The sequence below is a fragment of the Scyliorhinus torazame genome, chromosome 21, assembly GCF_047496885.1.
Source record: "Scyliorhinus torazame isolate Kashiwa2021f chromosome 21, sScyTor2.1, whole genome shotgun sequence".
Classification (NCBI taxonomy): domain Eukaryota; kingdom Metazoa; phylum Chordata; class Chondrichthyes; order Carcharhiniformes; family Scyliorhinidae; genus Scyliorhinus; species Scyliorhinus torazame.
The window spans coordinates 45,466,019-45,484,738 of record NC_092727.1 but is presented as its reverse complement, the minus strand read 5'-3'; the positions used below and the strand labels follow the sequence as shown (position 1 = coordinate 45,484,738).

The following is an 18,720-nucleotide window of genomic DNA, read 5'->3' as shown; positions in this document are numbered from 1 at the left end:
TCAAAGTTATGCAAGTAAGTTATGGATAGCTTAGGAATAAAGTAATTTAACTCAACTACGTATAATCAGGAGTCACAAGGGGCGTGAGAAAGATGGCATCAAACTAAAGACTATGTTGAGGGTCCATAGTCAGGGTTTTCCAGTGGACTGTGATTAAAGTGAACCATTAAAAGCAAGATTTAGTGGGCCTTATTAAATTGAAAGGAAATTGAGTGAGGTGTATTATTTTATAAGAATGCCAGATAGAAGGAAAACTCAGTGTGTCATGTTAATAGGCTCAATAGGTATTTTGATAGAGAAGGGAAGAAGGAGGCGGTGCAAGTCACATTGTAACTCCGGGAAAAGCGATAACTCCAGATGATTCGGAATTTGACATTTTTCAAATTCGATTGGACAATGAGGAAGTAATAAGAAATTGGGATAAATTATTGAGTTATCTTCCAGAGGAAACTCAAAATAACCTGAAAGAGTTATTACAGTTACGGAGAGCTGTATGTGGGAATTAATTGGTAAGTACAGAAGTAATTATGCAAGATGTAGATGTAGGAAACAACATCCAGACAGGCTCAATCAACTAAAGTTAGTACCGGTACAAAAGGAGATTGACTGCATGCTTAAGAATGATATTATCGAAATGAGTTGCAGCGATTGGAGCTCACCTATTATGATGGTACCAAAAACCGGATGGAACACAACGATTGTGTTTGGACTAAAGTCAACGCAGTTAAAAGTAAGATTTGTATCCTATTCCTCATTTGAAAAACTGTTGAAAAGGTGGGGCATGTTAATTTTAATTACCAAACTTGACTTACTTAACGGATATTGGCAAGTGCCTTTATCAGACAGGGCGATGGAGGTTTTGGCTTTTGTGACATCAAATGGCCTGCATCAGTTTAAAGAATGAAGAATATGCCAGCAACATTCTGAAGATTAACAACAGGGTCATTTCTGGATTCAACAATTGTGCAGTATACATTGACGATCTGGTGGTGTACAGTCAAACATGGAAGGAACATTTAAAGGAATTATTCGCTTGACTATAGGAGGCTGGATTCATGGTAAATTGGGCTAAAAGTGAATTTGTAAAAACTCAAGTCACATTCTTCGGCCATACAATTTAACATGGTCAGATGGTCCCCACGGAATGTGAAAACGCAAGCTCTTGGGGAGTTTCCAATACTATCAACGAGGAGAGAAGTTCTGAGATTCCTGGGCATGAGTGAGTTCTACCGGAAATTCATGCTAAATTTCAGCAGTGTGGTTGCTCCACTGGCTGAACTTCAGCAAAAGCAAAGGAAATTACAGTGGACGTCAGAATGTCAGGAGGCATTTGATAGTCTGAAAACTGTGTTAATCATCGCATCAGTGTTGATGACACAACTATACCAAACAATTTAAGGTGGCAAGCGATGTGAGTGATGTGGGTGTTGGTGCAGTACTGTTGCAGGAAGATGACAAAAGAATCAAAACACCTGTTGGTTATTTTTCTTAGAAACAAAATATTCATCAAAAGAAATATTCGACCATCGAGAAGAAGACATTGAGTTTGGTATTGGCGTTACAACATTTTCACGTTTATGTTGCTAACAATACATCAGCGACAGTTGTATATACAGACCATAATCCATTAAAGTTTTTGTAAAGTTTTAAGGAGCAAAATGCAAGACTGTTCAGATGGAATTTATTGTTTAACAATTTAACTTAAAAATTAGACATGTAGCAGGAAGAGAAAATGTGATTGCTGATGCTTTATCACGGCATTCAAAGGTGGAAAAGAAAGACTGATATAGATTATATTCATGCTTACGTTTGCATGTTCAAGTTATAATATATGTATCTTGTAGAGTATAAATTGTATTCAATTATGAGAAATGTTTAGTGTTAAAAGGCTTTGGAAAAATTAAGCCATCTTTGTATATTGTTGGTTCTATTTTTGTAAGGGGGAGGTGTGATAAATGTAGGATTTGGTAAAGTAAGGGTTAAAAGCCTGGGTTAGAGTGTTTGACTGTGCAGTCATGTATTTTTAAAAAATCTTGGTTTGAAAGACAAAAAAGCATTTAGGAGCCTGAGGGGCAATTAACCATCGCAAAAGCTTGAGCTAATGCAATTTTGTTTTGATTAAGGGAATTCTCTGGGGAGTTGATTAAGTTTTCAGCTTGGTGAGATGATGTCATTGCTGGGTGGAGCTAAGGCATCAGGCTTTTTGAGAAAGCATATTCAGTTTCAGTACTGATCTGGCTGAAGGTGTGTGGAGTGAAACAGTTCTGATCTCACTGTAAGTTAGTTAAAAATGATTAACTGTATTTAAAGCAGTGCAGACTTGTCTGAGGAAAAGGGGGAGCTGAAACAAGCCAGTTGAAAACCACTTTTGAAACGTTTTCGGAGGGGTTCAGATTGGAGTCAGATTTGTTCTACAAAGCAGTGTCAAGAGATCTCTTTCTCAAAGAATAACTCTGTAAACCAAGTATTCTCTGTGCCATTGGTATTTAGAGTGGATTGAGAGCTGAGATAGTCTATTTTCTTGTTGTTTAAGTGGGAATAAAGATAGCAAGTAAAGGTATTGTGTTTTCACTTGTGTTCAGTAGTATTGTTCAGGGGGTAGTTGTAAGCTATTTTGAGGTGAGATGTTAAAGACTTTAATACTGTGTTCATAATAAAGTTTTGTTTTAAAATACCATATTCCTATTTCTCTGAGCAATCAGAGGGCAGTAGAGCGGAGCTGCTGATTGGTTGTTGCGGGGGAATTTGCATACGTGCATTGTGGTCACCGTAACCTGAAGGTGTACCTGTGCAAGACACCCTAGCTGTTCAAGTGAAGGCAAGCATCCAGCAGAGGGCAGCAGAGCAGAGCTGCTGATTGGCTGTTGCGGGGGAAATTTGCATACATGCATTGTGGTCACCGTAACTTGAAGGTGGTTTGTGGAGGAGCTGTTGTCAAGTGACACTTAAACCCGAAACACTTCTTCAGTGTTTCCCTCCCTACCCCCTCCTCTAACCAAAAAAAACAACTGCTGTAAGGATCCCAGCCGAGAGGAAGGCTCGAGGGCAGGTAGAAGTAGAACGAAGTTGAACCATGACGTCACAGCCTGCAGTAAGTGATTGACTGATGACTGGTAAGTAGTTTTTCTTTTCCCTGAGGTGTTATCGTGCGGGGCGCAGTGGTTGCTGAGTGAGTGCTTGCTGAGAAGGGGAGTAAATTTTTTTTAAACTTACTGTAGGGAGTTTACAGCTGAATCCAATCGGAGTGAGGACAGAGTGACTGCTGGGTAAGTAGTAAAGATTTAAATTGTTTGCGCAGGCCCATAACAACTGATTGCTGTTTTTGTGTGGGGCGCAGTGGTTGCTGGTTAAGTTTTATTTTTACCTGTATTTAAGTTGGGCAGTTTCTAAACCCTAGACACTACACTTGTATTGTCGCCCACCCTTCCACCTCTTTTAACCTAAGGGGTAGAGTGAATAACAGGTAAGCTCTGTCTTTCTTTTTCTTTTTATCAAGAGGAGATGGCAGAGAAGATAGTGCAATGTTCCTCCTGCAGAATGTTTGAGGTGAGGGACGCCGTCAGTGTCCCTGCTGATTTCATCTGTGCGAAGTGCACCCATCTCCAGCTCCTCAGAAACCGCGTTAGGGAACTGGAGGTGGATGAACTTTGGATCATTCGGGAGGCACAGGTGGTTATAGATAGAAGCTTCAGGGAAGTAGTTACTCCAAAGAATAAAGATAGATGGGTGACGGTGAGAGGGGCTGGGAGGAAGCAGTCAGTACAGGGATCCCCTGTGGTCGTTCCCCTTAGTAACAAATATACCGCTTTGGATACTGTTGGGGGGGGGGGAGGGACTTACCAGGGGTAAGCCATGGGGTACTTGTCTCTGGCACAGAGTCTGGCCCTGTTGCTCAGAAGGGAAGGGGGAGAGGTGTAGAGCATTAGTCATTGGAGACTCCATAGTTAGGGGGATAGAAAGGAGATTCTGTGCGAACGAGAAAGACTCGCGGTTGGTGTGTTGCCTCCCAGCTGCCAGGGTGCGTGATGTCTCGGATTGTGTTTTCGGGATCCTTAAGGGGGAGGGGGAGCAGCCCCAAGCCGTGGTCCACATAGGTACCAACGACATAGGTAGGAAAAGGGATAGGGATGTAAGGCAGGAATTCAGAGAGCTAGGGTGGAAACTTAGATCTAGGACAAACAGAGTTATTATCTCTGGGTTGTTACCCGTGCCACGTGCTAGCGAGACGAGGAATAGGGAGAGAGAGGAGTTGAACACGTGGCTACAGGGATGGTGCAGGAGGGAGGGTTTCAGATTTAGAACATAGAACATAGAACGATACAGCGCAGTACAGGACCTTCGGCCCACGATGTTGCACCGAAACAAAAGCCATCTAACCTACACTATGCCATTATCATCCATATGCTTATCCAATAAAATTTTAAATTCCCTCAATGTTGGTGAGTTCACTACTGTTGCAGGTAGGGCATTCCACGGCCTCACCACTCTTTGCGTAAAGAAATTTCTGGATAATTGGGGCTCATTCTGGGGTCGGTGGGACCTCTACAAATGGGATGGTCTACACCTGGACCAGAGGGGTACCAATATCCTGGGGGGGAATTTGCTAATGCTCTTCAGGAGGGTTTAAACTAGTTCAGCAGGGGATTGGGAACCTGAATTCTAGCTCCAGTATACAGGAGGTTGAGAGTAGTGAGGTCATGAGTAAGGTTTCAAAGTTGCAGGTGTGTACCGGCAGGCAGGAAGGTGGTTTAAAGTGTGTCTTAATGCCAGGAGCATCTGGAATAAGGTGGGTGAACCTGCGGCATGGATTGGTACCTGGGACTTGGATGTTGTGGCCATTTCGGAGACATGGATGGAGCAGGGACCGGAATGGCTGTTGCAGGTGCCAGGGTTTAGATATTTCAGTAAGCTCAGGGAAGGTGGTAAAAGAGGTGGAGGGGTGGCATTGTTAGTCAAGGACAGTATTAGGGTGGCAGAAAGGAAGTTTGATGAGGACCTGTCTACTGAGGTAGTATGGGCTGAGGTTAGAAACAGGAAAGGAGAGGTCACCCTGTTAGGGGTTTTCCATAGGCCTCCGGAAAATTCCAGAGATGTAGAGGAAAGGATTGCAAAGATGATTCTGGATAGGAGCGAAAGCAACAGGGTAGTTGTTATGGGAGACATTAACTTTCCAAATATTGACTGGAAACGCTATAGTTCGAGTACTTTAGATGGGTCCGTTTTTGTCCAATGTGTGCAGATGGGTTTCCTGACACAGTATGTAGATAGGCCAACGAGAGGCGAGGCCATATTGGATTTGGTACTAGGTAATGAACCAGGACAGGTGTTAGATTTGTAGGTAGGTGAGCACTTTGGTGATAGTGACCACAATTCGATTACGTTTACTTTAGTGATGGAAAGGGATAGGTATATACCGCAGGGCAAGAGTTATATCTGGGGGAAAGGCAATTATGATGCGATGAAGCAAGACTTAGGATGCATCGGATGGAGAGGAAAACTGCAGGGGATGGGCACAATGGAAATGTGGAGCTTGTTCAAGGAACAGCTACTGCGTGTCCTTGATAAGTATGTACCTGTCAGGCAGGGAGGAAGTGGTCGAGCGAGAGAACCGTGGTTTACTAAAGCAGTCAAAACACTTGTCAAGAGGAAGAAGGAGGCTTATGTAAAGATGAGACATGAAGGTTCAGTTTGGGCGCTCGAGAGTTACAAGTTAGCTAGGAAGGACCTAAAGAGAGAGCTAAGAAGAGCCAGGAGGGGACATGAGAAGTCTTTGGCAGGTAGGATCAAGGATAACCCTAAAGCTTTCTATAGATATGTCAGGAATAAAAGAATGACTAGGGTAAGAGTAGGGCCAGTCAAGGATAGTAGTGGGAAGTTGTGCGTGGAGTCCGAGGAGATAGGAGAGGTGCTAAATCAATATTTTTCATCAGAATTCACACAGGAAAAAGATAGTGTTGTCGAGGAGAATACTGAGATTCAGGCTACTAGACTAGAAGGGCTTGAGGTTCATAAGGAGGAGGTGTTAGCAATTCTGGAAAATGTGAAAATAAATACGTCCCCAGGGCCGGATGGGATTTATCCTAGGATTCTCTGGGAAGCTAGTGAGGAGATTGCTGAGCCTTTGGCTTTGATCTTTAAGTCCTCTTTGTCTACAGGAATAGTGCCAGAAGACTGGAGGATAGCAAATGTTGTCCCCTTGTTCAAGAAGGGGAGTAGAGACAACCCCGGTAACAATAGACCAGTGAGCCTTACTTCTGTTGTGGGCAAAGTCTTGGAAAGGTTTATAAGAGATAGGATGTATAATCATCTGGAAAGGAATAATTTGATTAGAGATAGTTCACATGGTTTTGTGAAGGGTAGGTCGTGCTTCACAAACCTTATTGAGTTCTTTGAGAAGGTGACCAAACAGGTGGATGAGGGTAAAGCAGTTGATGTGGTGTATATGGATTGCAGTAAAGCATTTGATAAGGTTCCCCACGGTAGGCGACTGCAGAAAATACGGAGGCATGGGATTCAGGGTGATTTAGCAGTTTGGATCAGAAATTGGCTAGCTGGAAGAAGACAAAGGGTGGTGGTTGATGGGAAATGTTCAGCCTGGAGTCCAGTTACTAGTGGTGTACCACAAGGATCTGTTTTGGGGTCACTGCTGTTTGTCATTTTTATAAATGACCTGGAGGAGGGCGTAGAAGGATGGGTGAGTAAATTTGCAGATGACACTAAAGTCGGTGGAGTTGTGGACAGTGCGGAAGGATGTTACAAGTTACAGACGTTGAGTGTCTTTAAGACAGAAGTTGATAAATTCTTGATTTCTCAAGTAATTAAGGGCTATGGAGAGAGAGCGGGTAAATGGAGTTGAAATCAGCCATGATTGAATGGTGGAGTGGACTCGATGGGTCGAATGGCCTTACTTCCACTCCTATGTCTTATGGTCTTAGGGACATAGATAAGCTGCAGCACTGGGCTGAGAGGTGGCAAATGGAGTTTAATGCAGAAAAGTGTGAGGTGATTCATTTTGGAAGAATATCAGGAAGACAGAGTACTGGGCTAATGGTAAGATTCTTGGCAGTGTGGATGAGCAGAGAGATCTCGATGTCCATGTACATAGATCCCTGAAAGTTGCCACCCAGGTTGAGAGGGTTGTTAAGAAGGCGTACGGTGTGTTAGCTTTTATTGGTAGAGGGATTGAGTTTCGGAGCCATGAGGTCATGTTGCAGCTGTACAAAACTCTGGTGCGGCCGCATTTGGAGTATTGCGTGCAATTCTGGTCGCCGCATTATAGGAAGGATGTGGAAGCATTGGAAAGGGTGCAGAGGAGATTTACCAGAATGTTGCCTGGTCTGGAGGGAAGATCTTATGAGGGAAGGCTGAGGGACTTGAGGCTGTTTTCTTTAGAGAGAAGAAGGTTAAGAGGTGACTTAATTGAGGCATACAAGATGATCAGAGGATTAGATAGAGTGGACAGTGAGAGCCTTTTTCCTCGGATGGTGATGTCTAGCACGAGGGGACATAGCTTTAAATTGAGGGCAGATAGATATAGGACAGATGTCAGAGGTAGGTTCTTTACTCAGAGAGTAGTAAGGGCGTGGAATGCCCTGCCTGCAACAGTAGTGGACTCGCCAACATTAAGGGCATTCAAATGGTCATTGGATAGACATATGGACGATAAGGGAATAGTGTAGATGGGCTTTAGAGTGGTTTCACAGGTCGGCGCAACATCGAGGGCCGAAGGGTCTGTACTGCGCTGTAATGTTCTATGTCCTATCACTCCTGGGGCGAAGTATCTTTCCTCACCGACTTAAAAAATTCAAATAAAATATTGGGGTTTCAGTCCAGTATCCTTGCCACTGTTGGGGTCTGGTGTGGGATCGTAATAAGTTCCAAAGACCCACGACCTTCTTGAGAGAGAGAGAGAATTTCCCCTGAAAGATGGAACTCTTGCCTCTTAGTCAGAAGGTCATGAGTTCATGCCCCACTCCAGAGATTTGAACATATGATTTAGGTTGGCACTTCAGTGTTGTACGGAGGGACTGTGAATGTAAAAGGTGGATGTAAAAGATCCAGTAGCGCTCTTCAAATAAGAACCGTGAAGATATTCAGTATTCTGACCAATGTTTATCCTTCACCCAACATCATTAAAATAGATGATGTAGTTGAATCCTATGGTTATCTCAATTCAAAGAATGGAGAATTTGAGAAATGTGGTGGTTAGAGATGGGCAATGACATTTTAGAATTTACAGTGCAGAAGGAGGCTATTCAGCCCATCAAGTCTGCACCGGCTCTTGCAAAGAGCACCCTACTGAAGCCCACACCTCTGCCTATCCCCGTAACCCCACCTAAGGGCAATTTAACATGAGCAATCCACCTAACCTGCACATCTTTGGTCTGTGGGAGGAAACCCACGCAGACACTGAGAGATTGTGCAGACTCCGCACAGACAGTGACCCAAGCCAGGAATCGAACCTGGGACCCTGGAGCCATGAAGCAACAGTGCTAACCACTGTGCTACCATGCCACCAATGCTATCAATATGAGTGGTTTGAAAAGAATGACAACTTTAAATTTAGTCACCATTAGAATCCTTTGCACCTTGAATAAGTCCATAAGAAATAGGAGCAGAATTAGGCCATTTGGCCCATTGAATCTGCTCTGCATTGAATCATGGCTGAATTGTTTCTCATCCTATTCTCCTGCCTTGTCCCTATAACCCCTGATCCTCTTATTAATCAAGAATCTGTCTAGCTCTGTGACATGTGATCATTTATGTCCAGCTTAATAGGAAGACAAAGCCCTAGTTTAATATATTGTATGAAGGATTGCACATAGTCTGGTACAGCACTTCCTCAATGCTGTGTTAAGAATGGGTTTTTACTGTGTGCTTGAGCCTCAATGGTAGTTGGAACCCCAAACTTCTGATTCTGAGCTGCAAGTGCCATGAACTGAACAAACAGGAAGCTAGGATACTCCTGCTGTCATGAAGATCTGTGGTCAGAAACATCACACAAGTCACTTCCAAGCAGTAGTGGGGGGCGGGTTGCTGTAGCTAGTGCCCAGATTTGTGATTAGAGAGAGGGCGAGAGAAGGAAGGCAAAAATGTATACAAAGTGAGTTTGTATTTTAAAAATCTCCAACAACAATTAAAACCTAACAAATTTGCACCAGTAATAGTTAATTTTCAGTGCTAGATAGATTGATTGAAAGTGATCAACACTTGGCACATCATTCAAAGAGTAACTAGATTTGAATTTACTTGACTTGAACTTTCTGTGGTGAGTTTAATTTGTACCCGTCTCTATTTAATGCATTTCAGTGCTGATGTGGATAGTGAGAAGCTGTTTTCATAAGGTTCATGACAAAGTGCTCCAACTCTTGACGGCTGTTTCAGGATTCTGTTTCATCACACACATGCCCTTCGCCAGAGAGTCCCATTAGCCTTGGTGTTTTTTTTATCTCTGGTATTGACTATTTACTATGCATAGGTTCGGGCGGGAACAGATTCTCCCCTTGTACAATGTTTGTGATGCACAAGGTCTGTTGCTGAATTGAGAATAGATCTGTACAATTATTGTGTGAAGATACATAACACCACCAGACTGATCGTAAACATTATTTGGGCGGGAATTTGCTGGAACAGCAGCCCTCAGAATGTGCCTGGTGAGCTGGACTTTTTCCTGCACTCTTCAGCTCGAAAGTATTTTGCCCTGTAAATTGCTGGAAGTGTGGTGAGGGCTACTGAGCATCTTAATCAACGGTAGAGGAAAAACAGTGCATCTACCTCCTTAGCAATGATATTGAAGATTGAGGATCAGAGGAAGGTCTGAAAAAGAAGGTGGCTTAGTGTGGATGAATTCATAGATTATCATAGAATTTACAGTGCAGAAGGAGGCCATTCGGCCCATCGAGTCTGCACCGGCTCTTGGAAAGAGCACCCTACCCAAGGTCAGCACCTCCACCCTATCCCCACAACCCAGCAACCCCACCCAACACTAAGGACAATAAGGGCAATTTATCACGGCCAATCCACCTAACCTGCACATCTTTGGACTGTGGGAGGAAACCGCAGCACCCGGAGGAAACCCACGCACACACGGGGAGGACATGCAGACTCCGCACAGACAGTGACCCAAGCCGGAATCGAACCTGGGACCCTGGAGCTGTGAAGCAATTGTGCTATCCACAATGCTACCGTGCTGCCCATGTCAAATTCAATGACAAATCAGATACAGAAAGAGAAATAGAGTGAGAGGAAATAAAAAGAAAGGAAAGAGACAAAGGAGAGTTCAGATAGTAAAATTAAAAATGTGACATTTAAAAAAAATCTCCCAACAGCTGCTCACAACTCGGAGAAATGAAACTCCATGCTTTTAATTTTCTACTTTCTGGGCCAGAGAAGTTGACCAAAAAGGTCATTAACAATTATCCCATTGGTAAAATGGTACTTTTGCTTTTAATTACCAGGCTTAATTTTCTGTGGTGAGTTTAATGGGCAATTTAATGTGCGAATTCAGCAACTTTATGAAACTCACAGGGGGGGAATCAAACATGAAGGCCCAGATCTTGCAGTCCGTGTTGGAGAGGCCGACACTGACTATGATTTGAACTGACCATTTACCATTTTTACGCCGGGTCCTTTGCGACCTTCCAGTGCCGGCTTCGGCAGGATTGAAATATCAAACAGAATTGTAAGATCCAAGTGGTGAGCGACAGCCCTTTTTTCCTCATGAACTGATGACATGACCTTTAAGGCCTGTCTTCAGCTCATTGACTTGCACAGTTTTTAAATGGACTTGCCAACACCAACACAACACCGTCTTTTCCCACTGACATTGTTCACCACCCCCACCCCCCAATAATTATCACTCCCCTCCACCCCCCATCCAACGCACCCCCAATACTGTTCCCCCACTCTCTCACCTCCCAACAATGCTCATCTCCTCATCTCACGGATTTCAGCAGATTGAGTTGGAAGGAGGTGGTGAAGGACAGGGTGGGCACTGTCTAGTGGTGTTGGGGGAGGGGGAGCCAGGAGGGAAGGTGAATATTGCCAGGGTTGTGTTTGCCTCTGTGCTTTGACACTTAGGGTGATTTACTTGGAGTTACAGTTCTGAGCACCTACTACAAATGGCTCTCAAGTAAATCTGTCTAAAAACCAGCATAAGTATAGGTAGACTAGCTGAAATCTCCGTAGTTCTGGCCATCTGATCGTGCTGTCATCGGGAATTGCAGAGCAATCCGGGTACCATAGAAACAGCATTCAGAAGTTTAAACTTCCTGCGATCAGTACAGTGGATGACCACCCTTCAGCATCCCGAGGCACATCAGAGACTTAAATTAAGGCATTCGCCCATCAGAAGAGTGCTCTGAGATGTTGTTTTTGAAAAGCTACCGATGGAGTGGCACAAATCATCCATCGACTTGTGGTGATTCGCAGAGGCATCTCTCCACACCAAGAACCTCTGGCCAATCATTGATAGGGATGTGTGTTATTCAGCAAATTCCACCCCGTGGTTTTACATTCTGTTTTCCACTTTCTCCCCATCATTCCACAAGGTGCTGGGATTTGTTCTTCCTATACCCCACTCTGAATGGTTATTCTTCATCCGTACTCTCCCCCCCCCCTCCCCCCACCGGGCCACAAAGGACAAAGCAGCCTGCTTTTTAAAATAAATTCCAATTAAGGGCAATTTAACGTGGCCAATCCACCTACCCTGCACAATTTTGGGTTGTGAGTGTGAACCCCATGTAGGCACAGACAGTGACCCAGGATCGTACCAAGTCCTTGGCGCCGTGAGGCAGCAGTGCTAACCGCTGCGCCACCATGTCGCCCCAAAACAGCCTGCTTGATTGACATCTCATCCACCACTTTTAACATTCACTTCCTTCACCACGAGCGCACAGCGGCAGCAGTGTGTACCATCTACGAGATGTACCATGTCAGTATGCTAAGGCTCCATCACAGCAACTTCCAAACCCACGACCTCTGCCACCCGCACTTTCCTGTCTTGGAAATTTATCGTTGTCGCTTCATTGTCACTGAGTCAAAATCCTGGAACTCTCTCCCTTCCAGCACTTTGGGTGTATGTCAACACAGCGGTTGAAGAAGCGGCTCGCCACCATCTTCTCGAGGGCAATTAGGGATGGGCAACAAATGAAATGAAATGAAATGAAAATCGCGTAATGTCACGAGTAGGCTTCAATGAAGTTATTGTGAAAAGCCCCTGGTCGCCACATTCCGGCGCCTGTTCGGGGAGGCTGGTACGGGTTGAACCGTGTTGCTGGCCTGCCTTGGTCTGCTTTAAAAGCCAGCTATTTAGCCCAGTGTGCTAAACCAGCCCCTGTTGGTTTACGCTGACCCAGCCAGTGACGTCCACGTCCCATAAATTCATTTTTTTAAAATCACAACTTCAACACTGATCAGGTGACTGTGCAGACCAGATTGAATCTCCAATCCTCCTGCTTTGTTGACTCAGGCCTATTATTTTAATTGCTAAGCTTAAAGAGCGCTCGGCTGCGTCAGGGCTGCTCGACTAGAGTGTAAACTGGAGCCAACGTGAGTAACACGCCCTCAGGGTGGTCTGGGACAGCTGCATTGTCTCCATGATAACTTTCTCTGTGAGAACTAGCAGTGACTGTAAATTGGTGCAGCTGTTCTGATGGGGACTCTTTTGTTTCTCTCTTCAGCATCCATACCCAACAGAGGACGAAAAGAGACAGATAGCTGGACAAACCAACCTCACGCTCTTACAGGTCAACAACTGGTAAGTGCCCTTTGAAATTTGTGCAGAGAATCAGGATGGCTTGGTGAAGTACATTTGTTTTGTGTCCGTGATTTCTGTGTCATCTTTAGCGATGAGCAAACTGAAAATAGGATCATGAGCTATGGGGGCTAAGAAGGGACAAGTCCGGCCGGTTCCTTTAGCCTGGGGAACCTCTGCAATCCACCGACCCATCCGAGATCAGCTATTTCTCCACAGGCACAATGTTTTTTTTAAAACGGGCAATTTGGCGTGGCCAATCCATCACCTGCCCATCTTTGGGTTGTGGGGGCGAAACCCACGCAAACACGGGGAGAATGTGCAAACTCCACACAGACAGTGACCCAGGGCCAGGATCGAACCAGGACCTTAGCGCCGTGAGGCAGCAGTGCTAACCACTGCACCACTGTGGTGAACCACTGTTATTGTAGTTCCACTGTTGTTCCACTGTTACTTACAGCGCTGTATATATTCTCTATTACTGTTTGTTCCATTGTTACTCACTGTGTTATGTATTGTTGTTCTTCTGTGGCTCCGCCCCACTGGATGTTGTATATCGTTGACTGATCTGTAGCCCTGTCTCCAGTCTGGGTTCAGCAGCAGACAGGCTACATCTTAGAGTATTAAAACCATTACTTTGTTTCCTACAACTTGCCTCGTGTGTAATTGATAGTGCATCAGCCACCGTGCTGCCCAACCACAGGCATAAAGTTGTGGAACTTCTCTCAAATGGTGGCTCAGGTTATAATCACTTCAATCACTCCCCTTTAAAGAGTTCTGTCCCACCTTCCCTGCAGGGGGACAAGAATGCAATATGGAGCCAACTGAGTAATATGGCTGCAGGTGGCTTTGCTTGTCGTGAGATCCAGTGTGTATGGTGGAATTTATCATACAGTCCCCTGCCCTTTCTCTGATTGATTCTCCCAACTCCAATAACCCCCACCTTCCCCCACTCCCATACCCTGGGTCTCTTCCTGGTCTTGGCCACCTTATGTCTATCAGACATACTTCTTGATGTGATAATTAGGAATGCAGCCAGTGTGCTTCAGACTCCGCATCTGCCACTGTGCGAAGACAAGTATACCATCAATTAAAATGTACAAGTTTTGTCTTAATTTTAAAGAGTCTTCCTTAGCAACAGCTGGTGAACTGTTTCTGGGAATTTAAGTATAATCTGCGCTCTTGGCAAAGGCGTTCGCACCTGGAATATGCATCAAAATATTAAGCATGGCGGATAACATGCCTGTTCGACAAGCTGCCCAATTTCAGTCTGTTTAAATTGCACTTGAAATAGAGATTGCAAATTGCCTTCAGTTGGGGAGTGCTTAAAAGAAAGAGTCCTCCAGTACAAAGAAGGCAGGAAAGTACAACACAGAATCAGGCCCTGTGGCGACCAAGCTACCTGCCTAACCGAAAACCTTCTACACTTCTGGGGGCCGTATCCCTCTATTCCCATCCTATTCATGTATTTGTCATGACTCCCCTTGAAGGTCACTATCATACCTGCCTCCACCGCCTCCTCTGGCAGCGAGTTCCAGGCACCTACTACCCACTGTGTACAGGAAAACTTCCCTCGCATATCTCCTCTAAACTTTGCCCCTCGCACCTTAAACCTTTGTCCCCTTGTAATTGACTCTTCCACACTGGGAAAAAGCCCCTCATCATTTTGTAGACTTCTATCAGGTCGGATAGACTATTCGGCCCATCATACATCTGCTGGCTCTTTCAAGTACTAACTAATCCCACTCCCCTGCTCTTTCCCTATGGTGCAGCAATTCTTTTCTTTTTAAGCAGATATCCAATACCCCGTTAGAAATTACTAGCGAATTTGCTTTCCTCGCCCTTTCAAGCAAATTATAATAACTCGCTGTATGGAAAAAGTTATCCACAACCCACCCCCCTTGGTTATTACCAATTATCTTAACTCTGCACCCTGTGGATATTGACTCTTCTGCCAATGAAACTGCCTTCCATTATTTGCTCTATCAACGCCCTGTCAGAATTTTTGAACTTCTCAATTAAAGGCCCATTAATCTTCTCCTCTCTTTAGGAGAGCAGTCTCTCTTCTCTAGTCTCTCCACAAGCAAGTTCCTCGTCCCTGGCACTAAAGTGGAAATTAATTTGAGCACCGATGAGTAAAAGGGAAAGAAAGTCTTTGGAATCATTTTATTGAACTCCCCCCTCTGGTTTTCCATTTTACTTCTATTGTTTTAAGGGAAGATCCAGTAGATAGAGAGAGAGAAATTTGCAGCTGACGTTTCAATGACAGCTGCTTATTGCTTTGATATTGAGGAATCCACATTACTGTGTAAATGGGGCAAGTCCCATTGCAATAGGGAGCTTAGGGCATTATATTAGAAGTGATTCTTCAAAGTGAAGAGAGCAGGAGAAGCTCATGAACCCCTGGGATCGCCTCCCCTTCTTGCAGACTGCTTCTATTCAGCTTTGCCTGCCAATCGCGAATGTACAAAGTTCCCATTTCCATAGAATCCCTAAAGTGCAGAGGGAGGCCATTCAACCCATCGAGTCTATACTGACCATCCAAAAGAGCACACTGTCTAGGCCCATTCCCCCGCCCTAACCCCGTAACCCCACCTAACCTGCACATCTTTGGACACTAAGGGGCAATTTGGCGTGGCCATTCACCTAACTTGCACGTCTTTGGCCTGTGGGAGGCAATTGGAAGACCCGAAGGAAACCTCCGCAGACACGGGGAGAACATGAAAACTCCACGTAGATAGTCACCCAAGGCCGGTAGTGAACCTGGGTACCTGGCGCTGTGAGGCAGCAGTGCTAACCACTGTGACCGGACTAGCGAAAAAAGTGACTGATAAAAGCTAAGTCAAAGGTTATCGACTAGATTTGGAATGGATGGGAGGCATGTCCGGAACTGATCAGGGGGGCCTAGGGAACAGAATGTCATGTGAAGGGCTCGAACAGCAAGCGTGCTCAATGAAGCACTGAGCTTCAGCCAGATTAGATCATAAAATTTACTGTGCAGAAGGAGGCCATTCGGCCCATCAAGTCTGCACCAGCTCTTGGAAAGAGCACCCTACCCAAGGTCAACACCTCCACCCTATCCCCATAACCCAGTAACCCCACTAAGGGCAATTTTGGACACTAAGGGCAAGTTATCATGGCCAATCCACCTAACCCGCACATCTTTGGACTGTGGGGGGAAACCGGAGCACCCGGAGGAAACCCACGCACACACGGGGAGGATGTGCAGACTCAGCACAGACAGTGAGCCAAACTGGAATCGAACCTGGAACCCTGGAGCTGTGAAGCAATTGTGCTAACCACAATGCTGCCGGAATGTTCAAATTCATGAGGGACTGGACAGAGTTGATATGGGAAAACTGTTCCCGCTTGGAAAAGGATCAAGACCAGAGAGAGCACAGATCTAAGGTGATTTGCAAAAGAAGCAAATTGTGATGTGAGAAAAAACATTTTGACACAGCAAGTGGTTTGGGTCTGGAATGCACTGCCTGGAAGTGTGGTAAAGCTAGGTTCAGTCGAGACATTCAAGAGGGCATTCGATGGTTACTTGAATAGAAACAATGTGCAGTGGTACAGGGGAGAAGGCAGGGGAATGGCACTGTGGCATGATACTCATTTGGAGAGATGGTGCAGCCACAATGGGCCGAATGACCTCCTTCTGCGGCGTAACAATTCTGTGATTAGGAGAAAGGTGCTCTATGTTTTTAAAAATATTTTGATGGCACCCTTACATCCATATACATACAATAGTTTTCAATATTTCAACCCTTCAACCCCCTCAACCTCAAAGGAAACAACAGCTAATCTCGCCACCCCCCCCCCCCCTCCCCCCGCCAAAGTCTGACAGTGACCAATTCCTGAAAATAGGAAATAAATGGCTGCCACCTCATGTAGAACCTCAGGCCGATCCTCTCATTACATACTTGATCTTTCTCCAAGTACAAAAACTCCACCAGGCCACTTAACCAGGCTGCGGCACTGGGCAGGGCAGTCCAGGAAACGAAGGCAAGAACATCCACCTTTGCCCCTATCTGCAACTCCAGTAAATCTGAGATTCTAACAATAGCCACCAAAGGGCATGGTTCCAAGTCAACTCCAAGAATTCCCGACATGGTGCTCACAAGCTTAGTACAGGATCACAACATGTGTGTATGATGCGCCGGGGTCCTCGAGCTTGCACCTATCCCCTACATCTAAGAAAAACCCACTCATTTGTGACGTAGTCAAATATATCCTATGCACCACCTTAAATTGGATAGTGCACGAGGAGATAGAATTGACTCTATTTAGTTCCCCCCCCCCCATCTTATGGCCCAACTCCTCCTCCCATTTCCTTTTAATCTCGGCCAACGCGACCTACTCCGTCGACACCAGCCGACCATAAATCTCCCACACCCTCCTCTTCCCCTACATCAACCACAGAGAGAACTCTGTCTATCAACGAGGGCGGGTGTGGAGCCAAAGGGAAGGAAGCGACCTCCTTGTGTACAAGGTTTTGCACCTGGTAGTACCATAACTGGTTTACTCTCTAAAGCTTGCACTTCTCCAGCCACTACTAGCAAACTTCCCATCTACAAGCAAGTCACCAAACCGCACTAATCCTCCATCCTCCAAGTGCCAAAGGACGAGTCCAAAACCGCCGGCACAAAATTCACAATTTTCGCAAATTGGGGCCAACACCGACATAGCGCCCTGTTTAAAATGCTGCCTAAACTGTCCCCAAGTTACCACTTCTTTAGGTCAGCCTTCACTGCATTAACCAGGCCCTGGAAATTTAATTTCTGTAGTGAGACTCAACCATTGGCCACCCGGATGGACTCCCAGATAACGAAAGCTGGACCTGACCAAACAAAATGGCAACTTTCCCAGCTCTCCCTCCCTGGGAGATTTATCGGAAAACATTAACTTTTATCCAAGTTCAATTTATACCCTGAGAAGGAGCCAAGCCTCTCACTATCTCCCCCTGCACAGGAGAGAAGGTGCACACATAGAGCAACAGATCATCCTCATACAATGATACCCTATGCTCCCTCCCCTCTCTCTCTATTCCTCTCTACTTTGTGGATGACGTCAATGCTATTGCCGAGGCAGGCAATAGCTGGGACAGTGGACACCCCTGTCTCGTGCCTTTCCTCAGTTATAAGTATTTTGAATATAAAGCTTTTCATATGGACGCTCGTGGTGGGGGCCTTGAAGAGGAGCTGGATCCAGGATATAAATCGAGGCCCAAAGCCAAACCTCACCAAGATCCCAAACAAATAGCCCCACTCCACGCTATTGAACGCATTTTCTGCATCTCGTGAGATAATCACCTCCGGCTCAGGGGCTGGAGAGGAGAACAAAACAACATTAAGCAACCTCCGAACATTGGTTGAAAAGTGTCTTCCCTTAATGAACCCTGCCTGCTCCTCCGATATGACCCCTGGGAGGCAGGGTTCCATGCGCCTTTCCGAACAACAACTTTGCATTCACATTCAATAATGAAACAGGGCGATACAACCCACACCCCGTCGGATCCTTATCCTTTTTTAAGATCAAGGAAATCGAGGCCTGCACCAATGTGGTCGGCAACATCCCCCCAAGCCTAAGAATCCTCAAACATCTTGAGCAAACGGCTTCTAAAATTCAATCAGGAACCCGCCTGCCCAGGTGTCTTCCCCGACTGCACCAAACGCAGACACTCCATAACCTCCTACAGAGCCAGAGAAGCCTCCAGTCCCTCCCTTCTGTTCCACCACCGGAATAGCCAGACCGTCCAAGATCTCTAACGTTGAGAATCCATCCTCTGGGGTCTCTGACTCGTAAAGGTTCTGATAAACCGCCCCATTAACATGGCGGGGCAAAGACCAATCTATCCCCCACGTCCCTAACCGGCACAATTTCATGAGAGGCTGCCTGCCACCTCAACTGGTGCACCAACAAGCAGCTAGCCTTTTCCGCATGCCTTTAAAAAGCCCCCGTCAAGG

General features: G+C 45.5%; 1 protein-coding gene across 11 annotated transcripts in view; it reads left to right on the top strand.

The window, feature by feature from the left end:
• Positions 1-18,720, top strand: part of pknox2 (pbx/knotted 1 homeobox 2) — a 786,965-nt gene that overhangs the window by 725,620 nt on the left and 42,625 nt on the right. For all 11 annotated transcript variants that reach the window (XM_072486729.1, XM_072486738.1, XM_072486735.1 and 8 more), the window contains one exon: positions 12,681-12,757. In XM_072486729.1, coding sequence (XP_072342830.1) covers positions 12,681-12,757 — 77 coding nt within the window. The remainder of the gene's footprint in view (positions 1-12,680; positions 12,758-18,720) is intronic.